Source organism: Lagopus leucura, unplaced genomic scaffold (genome assembly GCF_019238085.1).
Source record: "Lagopus leucura isolate 7727_CA_CO unplaced genomic scaffold, USGS_WTPT01 129-12_obj-0_obj, whole genome shotgun sequence".
Classification (NCBI taxonomy): Eukaryota; Metazoa; Chordata; class Aves; order Galliformes; family Phasianidae; genus Lagopus; species Lagopus leucura.
In genome coordinates, this window is record NW_024962711.1 from 1 (window position 1) to 9,111 (window position 9,111).

A 9,111-nucleotide genomic window follows, 5' to 3' on the forward strand; every position below is an offset into this window, starting at 1 on the left:
ACCCCCCTGCCATGGGGAGAGGTCAGGGGGCTGACAGCCCTCCCCATATCGGCAGGGGGACAGCAGCATCCGCTACTTTGAGATCACGGACGAGGCGCCCTACGTGCACTACCTGAACACTTACAGCAGCAAGGAGCCACAGCGTGGCATGGGCTTCATGCCCAAGAGGGGGCTGGATGTCAGCAAGTGTGAAATTGCCAGGTTGGGGCTGGAGGGGTCTGGGGGGGGGGCGACAATGGGAGAGGCCATCAGACCCCAACCACCTCTGCCCCACTCAGGTTCTTCAAGCTGCATGAGCGCAAGTGTGAGCCCATCGTCATGACGGTGCCACGCAAGGTGAGCCCTCGGGCACCTCCTGAGGACAGAGGGGTTTTAGGGACAATGGGGTTTCAAGGGGGAGAGTTGAGCGCCCCATCTCACTGTGCCCCCACGTTGCCCCCACAGTCAGACCTCTTTCAGGACGACCTGTACCCCGACACGCCGGGCCCTGAGCCGGCCCTGGAGGCAGATGAGTGGCTGTCAGGGAAGGACGCGGAGCCCATCCTCATCTCGCTGCGGGACGGCTACGTCCCCGTCAAGAATCGGGAGCTGAAGGTGGTCAAGAAGAACATCCTGGACACCAAACCCCCCCCGGGCTCCCGCCGCAGCTCCACTTCCATTACCGACATCTCTGTGAGTGTCCCATCACCTCCCCAGGGGATGTGGCACCCTACAGGGACACCGGCCCATGGGGGGCATCGGCCCATGGGAACATCGGTGCATGGAGATGTTGGTCCATGGCGGATATTGACTTATGGAGTTGCTGTCCCATGAGGGCCCTTGGGGATGTGGCACAGGGCTGTCCCCTTCTTCAGGGGCTGACGGCCACGGCGGGGTTCTGCATGCACAGCACCGACCCTTTGTGTCCTCCCACAGACCCCCGTCCTGGACGAGGTGCTGGAGGAGATCCGGGTGCTGAAGGAGACGGTGCAGGCGCAGGAGAAGCGCATCTCCGCTCTGGAGCACAAACTCTGCCAGTTCACCAATGGCACGGACTGAGGCACGGGTATGGGACTGCGCCCAGCCCAGCATTAAACCACATCCCGCAGCGGGCAGGAGGCCACAGCCATGTTCTTTCCCCAGGAGCTGTTGGAGGTGGGGGGGGTCGGACTCTGGACCTCCCCACCCCATTTTACTCCTAGGGTGCCAGAATGCATTTGGTGACTTTCGTACATGGGGGTCCCTCCTGGCAGCCATGGGTGCCAGGATGGGGGTGTTGGTCCCCCTCCCAGTGCTGGGGTACGGTGCCAAACCCCACCCTGACCCCACAGCTCCTCAAACTGGGGGCTTCATACTCCCAGCACCCCCCATTAATAAAGGGCTTGGGTCTCCTGTGGCCGTACCAGGGATGTGGGGCTGCTGCGGGGGAGCTCTGCCTGCACCCCCCCCAAACCAGGCACAGAGAGGCTCCTCTCAGAGCATTTATTGGTGTTGGCCACGGTCAGAGCTGCTCAGGCTCCCCCTGGCCCTGGCCCAGACGTCGCTTGTGGGGTGCATGGATGGGGGGAGGGGGTGCCACTATGAAAAGTCCCTTTGGGGGCAACCCCGCAGTCCCCCCCCGTGTGCAAAGAAGGAACAGCCCGGGGTGAGGAGGTGGGGGCCCAGGGTTTAGCACCATTTGATGTAAGGTTTTACCAGGGGTGGGGGGCAGTGCCCGGGATGAGGGGGTGCAGCGCTGCCATGGTTGGGGGGGAGCATCCGAGCAAGGCAGAGAGGGTGCAAGCACAAGATGAGGTGGTGACACCGGGCATCCCTTTGCGGGCCCCCCCCTTGGTTGCCCCCTTGGCCTGGGGTGAGGCCATAGAGCCCCACATGGGCTGAGGGGTGCAGTGGGGCTGAGCCCCCCCTGTTGGCAGGCAGAGCAGCTCCCGGGTAAGTGCACTTGGTAGCGCCTGGGCAGTGGGGCCAAGGGGGGGACAGAGCCCCATGGCTCTCATGGTGTCCCCATGACTGGGGAAGAGTGTGACCCCCCGCCTCCCTGGGGTCAGATAGGGGGGGCAGCATGCAGGATACACCCCCTGTTCCCTGCCACCCCCAGTGCCCCCCAGCACTCACCCCTGCCCCGGCTACGGGGCTGATGCAGCCCCCCTATTTGTCCTCTGCACGGACCGTCCCCCCACGCACCCCTCTGTGCCCCATACACACGTCCCCAGGCCCCAAGTCGGTGTAGGGGGGGCTCAGTGGGGTCGGGGGGTCACTTCTCCATCAGGGAGAGCTGCAAGATGCGCTGCAGCTCCTCTTCCTCCTGCCGTGTCCGCCGCTCGGCCTCCTCCTGCTCCCGCGCCGACAGCGCCATGGCCAGGCGCAGCTGCTCCGCGTAGCTGGGAAACAGCGTGCTGGGCCCCCCGCCGCCCCCCGGCGCCGGGCTGGAGGGGGGTCTGGGGGCTGCCGTGTGCTGGGGAGTCCTGGGGAGGCACGGCCCGACCTCAGCCTGGTGCCCCAGAGGGACCCAAGGGGATGGGACCTGCTCCCACACCCCCGGACCTTACCAACCTGTCTCCCCGGCGTCCCTCGTGCGACATGGGGTGGGTGCCTGGCTTGCTGTTGGTCAGTGCTTCCCAAATGGTGACCTGGAGGAAAGGGAGGAGAGGAGGGGTCAGAGAGGGGGGTGAAATTTGGCTCCAGTGTGGCCCGCAGGGGAACGGAGCAAGCATGGATGGTGGGATGGGATGTTGCTCATGGGATCCTAGTGACTGGGGGGAGGGATGAAGAGGTGGTTTGATGAGGATAAGAAGGATGAAGATGAAAAAGATGAGGGTGTTGGGTGAGAACAACATTGGATGACGTTGAGGAAGATGAAGATGTTGGATGACATTGAGGAGGACCAAGATGTTGGATGAGGATAAGGAGAAAAGCTGGATGAGGAGAAAGAGGATTTAGGAGGAGAAGGAGGATGCTCAGAATGATGAGAAGGATGTTGGATGAGGAGGATGAGAATGAGGAGGACAAGGGTATTGGATGAGAAAAATGTTGGATGAGGGGGATGAGACTGAGGACGCTGGATGAGAAGGATAAGATAACGTTGGATGAGGCCAAGGAAGATGAGACGGCTGAGACTGTTGGATGAGAAACATGCTGGCTGAGGAGGATGAGGAGGGGGCTCTCCCCACAGCGCCCACCTGGTCATACTCGCTGCCTGCTTCCAGCAGGCTCTGCTGGATGGCAAACTGCAGCAAATCATCCTCATCCTCCCGCAGAGCATCCTGGTGGGTGCCCACCACGCTGTACCCCCGTGGCACCTCAAAGAGCGCCGGGTCCATCTCACACGCCCGGCAGGACGCTGCAGGGAGACAGGTGTGGCTGGGCAACCAATGCCCCTGTGCCCCCCACCCACCGCATGCCCTCGCCCCCCCATGTACTCAGGGAGCTGGAGCTGCTGACACTGGAGGAATCGCTGCTGGGCGAGGGGGCCTCACTGCTGGGGCTGTTGCGCAGGGAGCTGACGGGCTCATCGCACCCATTGAGGTTCCCAAAGGTGATGCGGGCATTGAGGATGTGGAAGATGGGGATTTCTGCCCGTATTAAAAACAAAAGAATAACAAAAAAAAGAGCGAGGAGGGAAGCTGGCTGTGTGCCCCACTGGACTGGTAAAGGCCCCCTCCCCGTGCCGTCCCCCATACCAATCTTGACAGGGAAGCCGGGCGGGAGGCGCAGAGTGATGAAGTCACGCAGCTTGGCGAAGAGCGCGTTGCTGATGGCCATCAGGTCGATGATGGGGGCCACCTGCTCACAGAGGGACAGCGGGTGGTCCTCGCACAGCCACAGCTTCGCCTTGAACCTGCAGTGGAGGGGACAGGCGCCAGGATGGGGGCCCCGGGAGCCCCGCCATGGCAGCATGGTGTCGTTGGGGTCCCCTCTTCCCTCCCTGCTCGCCCCCCTCACTTCTGCGTCTTGGTGGTGAGCTCCATGGGCCGTCCCATGTCCCTGTTGCCCAGCTCGAAGTTGGGGTTGAAGTACTCCTCAGGGGTGATGGCGGTGGGGTTGGTGTGGCTCAGCGTCTGCGTGATCAGCGTCTGCGGGGACAGCGGTGCAGTGATGGTGGCACAGCTGTGGGGGTGGCACAGCCATGGGGACCCCCTAGCACACTCACCCCATTGTTGGGCCCCACGTGCTGCTCAGCGATGCCCAGGAAGGACTGTAGTGGGGTCTTACTGCCTGCAAGACAGGGCGTGAGGCCGAGCACTGCAGCCCTGTGCCCACCACCACCCCACGCGCTACCTTTGCTCTTGCCCTTGTGCTGGTCTGAGAGGTGCTCCGTCCGCGTCCGTGTGATCAGCTCCACGTTGGACGCGCCGTAGACCTGTCCAAGCAGGGAGAATGTCAAAGGTTCCCCAAAAAACAGCTGTGCCCATTGCAGCTCAGCCCCCTGCCCCTCACCTTGGCCTCATACCCATTCACCATCTCTGTCTTCTCACTTCTCCAACCCAGAATCCCAGATTTGTTCCTGGGGGCGACACGGGATGCTGTCAGGGAGGGATGGGATGGGTTGGGATGAGATGGTTGGGATGATTTGGGATGAGATGATTGGAATGGAATGAGGTAGGAGGGGATGGGATTGGTTGGGTTGGGTTCAGATGCTTGGAGTGAAATGGGATGGGATTTATTGAGTTCAGTTAGAATGAGTTGGGTTGGGTTGAGATGGGATGGGATGGGTTGGGATGGGTTGGGTTGGGATGGGTTGGGTTGGGATGGGCTGGGATGTTCCCACTTGGATAGCCAGATATGTGAGCAAAGGGTTGACCAGCAATGTCCCTGCCCACCTTTCAAAGGCGATGTTCTTGGTATCAAGCTGGGTGGTGACGACGGGGGCTGTGAGCCGACCCATCACCTGCTCCTCCGTGGGCTGCACAGCAGCCAGCAGCACCTCCTGGTCGTGGCCGGCCAGGGCCAGTGTCTCCGAGTAGACCACTCGCCGGTCATGGTCAATCTCCATCACCACTGCGCTGGTGTCTGTGGGGAGGGGGTGTTCAACACAGCGACAGCTGTGATCCTCCACAGCATCCCCCAGCCCCCTCCTCACCTTGTCCCCTGAAGACAAAGCTGCGGTTGCCCCGCTGCCAGGTCATATGGTCAAAGCCCAGCAGCGTGGTGTCCACCCGCAAGTTCTGGCCGCTCTTCCACACCTTGTACGTGTCACTGGGGCAGATCTTGGACACCAGTGGCACTGGGGGAAGACGGCGATAGCCCAGCCAGGGATGGGGCCACCCTGTGCCTCCCAGTGGGCTGCAAGCACACTGGGAAGCTCCCACTCTGCCCGAGCTTACCCCAGCTGGTGAACTCCCACTTCATCTCCACATAGAAGTCCTGGGCCTGCCAAGAGCGGTGGAGTGGGCAGGGGCCCAGCAGTGATGCCCCCAACCCCGAGGGCTCCCCCAGCCCCGGGTACCTTGCGCAGCTTCTCCAGCAGGATGGGGATCCCAGCCAGGCGCTTGATGGCTCTCTGGTAGTCACGGTAGCGCAGGACCAGCTGCACCAACTCGAGGTCACGGGTGCTCACGGCCTCCTGTAGCACTGCAGGTGGCACAGCACGGTGCAGCACAGTGCAGAGCGGCACGGCGCGGCACAGTGGGGCACAGCACGGCACGGCACGGTTCAATACGTGGCGTGGAATGGCACAAGGCGGCGCAACACGACGTGGTGCAGCACAGCATGGGATGGCACAGCGGGACGCAGCACGGCGCGGTGCAGCATGGCACAGTGCGACTCGTGCTCCCCTTGGGGACCAGGCTGTCCACATCGGAGGCCCCGCTCACCTGTCCAGCCGCTGCGGTTCTCTTTGCCCACATCAGCTCCATGCTTCAGCAGCACCCGGGCGCACTCCAGGTGGCCCAGTGTGGTGGCCAGGTGCAGCGGGGTGCGTCCTCGGGGGTCCAGCTGCTCGATGTCGGCCTGGTGGGGGGCATTGGAGCTCAGGGAAGGGCGGGCTGTCTACGACTCCCTTCCCACACCCTCCCACAGCCGCATCTCCATCCGACACAGCCGCAAGCCGGGGGAAAGCCCCCACCTCTGTGGCTCTGGGGGGAGCCGTGGCCCAGTTGCCAGGCAGCAGCTGCCGGCAGCCCCCACCGCGGCACGGCGGGGCGACGCGGGCGCACGTGTTCCCCGCGGATCAGCAACCGGGGGCGGGCAGTGCTGCGTGAGCGGAGCGGCTGCTGTGAGCATCCCCGGCTCCGGGGAGCCGCGCTGGGGCTGTTTGTGCCAAGCCCGGGGGTTGGCAAGGGGCCAGGCACCAGGAATCCCCCCTCCTCCCCCCCCCCCCCCCCCACACACACACATACACGGCCCCAGCTGTCCCCGAGGCGGCGATGCAGCCAGCACCCCATGCAGCATTGCACCCACAGGGCAGCGACCACCTGGGATGTCCCCAGCGCTGGGTGTCCCCATGGCTGCATCCCCAGGGGTCACTGGGTACTGGGGACCCCCAGGTTCCCTTTAACAGCCCCTCCACTCCCCAGGAGCCTGCATGCTGCTCCAACACTCTCCAGGCGACTGCTGCTTCTTAATTGCACTAATGAAAAGACTCTAATTAAAGTGATTGCCCCCCAGCTGGGGGACGGGTGCTGCAGGCTCTGTGGGGTTCCCCAGCTGCATCCCTGACCCAGTGCCGTGGGGGGGACTGGGGCCACTGATTTGGGGACACAACATCAGAGCCAACCCCACGGGACATGGCATGACCCAATTTTTGCCATCAGCTCTGAGCCCGGGGGGGGCACAGCTGTCTGTCCTGGCACATGTTTGGGGCGGTGGCAGTGCCGTGTGGGGCTGCAGCATGATCACCCATTGTCCCTCAGCCCCACAGGCCGTCCCCCAGTGTTGGAGACTCCAGCACAGGCACAGAGTCCAGCTCCTATGGCAGCAGGGGACGCGTGGCTTTGCAGGGTGGCGGTGCCATGTGCTGCTGTCCCTGCATAGCCCTGGGGGCAGTGGGGTCCCCGCAGTGTGGAATGGGGCAGGCAGTGGGGCACAATGGGGCACAATGGGCTCCATCTCAGCCACATTCTCACGCTGTTCCCACCGCCTTCTGCCCCCCCAAGGCGGAGCCAAGCGTGGCCTGGCGCCTGGCGGTGACATTCAGCATAACCCACACGTGGCCCTTTGTGGGCTGCCAGCCCTATAGGCCCACATGTTCCAGAGGGGCCACATGTGGTGCTGCTGCCCCTACAGGGGTCCCCAGGCAGAGGACAGCAGCCCCCAGCATTGCCTTTTCAGCCCAGGGATGCTCTGATATGCAGAGGGCTGCACTGTGTCCCTGGATGCCCCTGGGTGGAGGTGGGGGGCTCAGACCAGGCTGCACCCCCTTCTTCCCCCAAATCCCCTCTAAACCTGGGGTCAGGCCTGCAGCACCCATATCCCCTCCCATGTACCTGGCCTGCTTACAGGGTCAACATTGCTCTCGCTCTGACAACAGGGACACAGAGGGAGGTAAGGGGGCCAGAAGAAGATCCCCATTGAGCAGGGCGTTCACTTAGAGCACCCCCCCCCGGCCAGCAGCATCCCACACTCAGCTTTGAGCTGCACTGCAATGGGGAAAAATGACCCCAGATGACCACAGGTATAAACACAGTGGTGATGGGGCAGGGGTGTAATACCGGCAGACAGGCAGCCCCCCCCCCAGATGGCCCCACAATGGAAACGGGTGTGGTGAGAGCATCCCTGCATCCCAACGGCAGCATCATAGCATGAGGAGACCCCTGCCCACCCACCCTGGTGGGCCTGCAGCACCCCAGGTGCTGGGGAGGCAGGTGGCAGTGACTGTGGCTGTTGGGGGGGGGGGGGGGGGGGAGGAAGGCATGGCCTCCTCCAGCGCCTGCGGTTTCCTGCGTCTTCAGGGTTGGGTTTTAATTACCTGAATTGCAACGCCAATGGGGAGATGGAGGCTGGGAGCGGGGGGAGCACACAGGGAGGGTGCCCCCACCCTGCAGAGAACCTCCTGGCTGCCTGGGGCTGGGAGCTGCGCTCCAGCAGAGCAGGGCCTTGAGAGCCCCTCCCCTACCTCCAAGGGTGGGCAGCTGGGGGGGCTGTGTTGGCTGCACCCCACCTCTGGGGAGGGAGAAGGAGAAGCTGGTGGGGGGGGGGGGAGGGGGGGAAGCACAGAGGCCTAGGAGGGAGCGGGGGACACGTGGGGAGGGATGTGGGGGGTTGGAAGCGGGGGGATCCGAGATGGGGGGGATCTCTGCTGCTCCGGTGGCAGCTGTCACAGCGCTGGGGGGGCACGAAGGGACCCCAACCCCCATCAGCATCACCGCGGCAGGAGGACCCCATCCTCATCCCTTTCCTCAGCCCCAGCCCCGGCCGCAGCCCAGCGTTGCATCAGCTCGAACCGAACGCCCCGCACCGCCCCGCACCGCCGCCCCACCTGCTTGGCGCTGAGCTCTCGGTCCAGCTCCCGGGCTCGGTTGTGCCAGACGAGGTAATGCAGCGGGTATCTGCCCTCCGGCCCCTTCCTGCCCGAGCAAGACGCGAGCATCCTCCGTGCATGCTGGAGCGGCGGAGCGGGGCGCGGGGCGGGGCGGAGCGGGGCGCGGGGCGGAACGGGGCGCGGAGCGGTGCGGGGCGGTGCGGGGCGGGGGGGTTGGGGGGGGGGTTTGTGGGAGCCGCCCGGACGGTGCTCCCCCCGCATCCCCCCCCCTCGCCGCCCGGCCTCATGGGACTTGTAGTCACCGCGCGCGGCGTCGCCCCTTCCTCCTCCTCCTCCTTTTCCTCCCCGCACCCCCCCGCCGGCTCTATGCCCCCCCCGTGTGTGGGGCTGCACAGGGACGGCTCCGTAGTGCCCGAAGGCACAACCCGAATTCTGATCCTCCCTTCCTTCCCCCCAACGCGGCTCTCCCCACCCACGGGCGCTCAGCACGCGGCGCGACCCCCGCGATGAGCCCAGGGGGGTGCCGACCCCCCCCCGGCCCCGTTTCCCTTTCCGTCCTCGTCCCTCCGCTCGTGTTTTCCGGCAGCCGCCCGAGAACAATGCGAGGTTGGGACCCACGGCTGCCCCCCCCCGCCCCCCCCCCCCCCGCCCCTATGGTGTTCCGGCGGGGGGACCCCGCCCCCTCCCTGCCCTGAGGGAGGGCTGTGGCCGCT

At 64.6% G+C, this 9,111-nt stretch overlaps 2 protein-coding genes across 4 annotated transcripts; one reads left to right on the forward strand and one right to left on the reverse strand.

Annotated features, from left to right (window-relative positions):
- Positions 1 to 40: 40 nt before the first annotated feature.
- On the forward strand, positions 41 to 1,092 carry LOC122190744 (coronin-6-like; the record flags this gene model as incomplete). Its single annotated transcript, XM_042890835.1, has 4 exons — positions 41 to 201; positions 279 to 336; positions 445 to 672; positions 916 to 1,092. Coding segments are annotated over 4 exons (570 nt in total), but the record flags the coding sequence as incomplete, so codon positions are not given.
- A 355-nt stretch (positions 1,093 to 1,447) lies between these two features.
- ANKRD13B (ankyrin repeat domain 13B) lies at positions 1,448 to 8,543 on the reverse strand. 3 transcript variants are annotated; one of them, XM_042890834.1, is made up of 15 exons: positions 8,396 to 8,543; positions 5,793 to 5,928; positions 5,426 to 5,550; positions 5,304 to 5,349; positions 5,060 to 5,203; positions 4,800 to 4,989; positions 4,417 to 4,483; positions 4,258 to 4,339; positions 4,130 to 4,194; positions 3,922 to 4,052; positions 3,660 to 3,817; positions 3,399 to 3,551; positions 3,159 to 3,319; positions 2,533 to 2,609; positions 1,448 to 2,444 (listed from the first exon to the last, which is right to left on the reverse strand). In XM_042890834.1, exons 1-15 carry the CDS (start codon positions 8,504 to 8,506, stop codon positions 2,234 to 2,236), a joined length of 1,857 nt encoding a protein of 618 aa, XP_042746768.1. In that variant the 5' UTR covers positions 8,507 to 8,543; the 3' UTR covers positions 1,448 to 2,233. The 3 variants fall into 3 exon arrangements, with proteins under 3 accessions (XP_042746768.1, XP_042746767.1, XP_042746766.1); XM_042890833.1 differs by having other exon boundaries at positions 2,529 to 2,609; XM_042890832.1 differs by having other exon boundaries at positions 2,529 to 2,609; positions 4,130 to 4,339.
- Between the last annotated feature and the right edge of the window lie 568 nt (positions 8,544 to 9,111).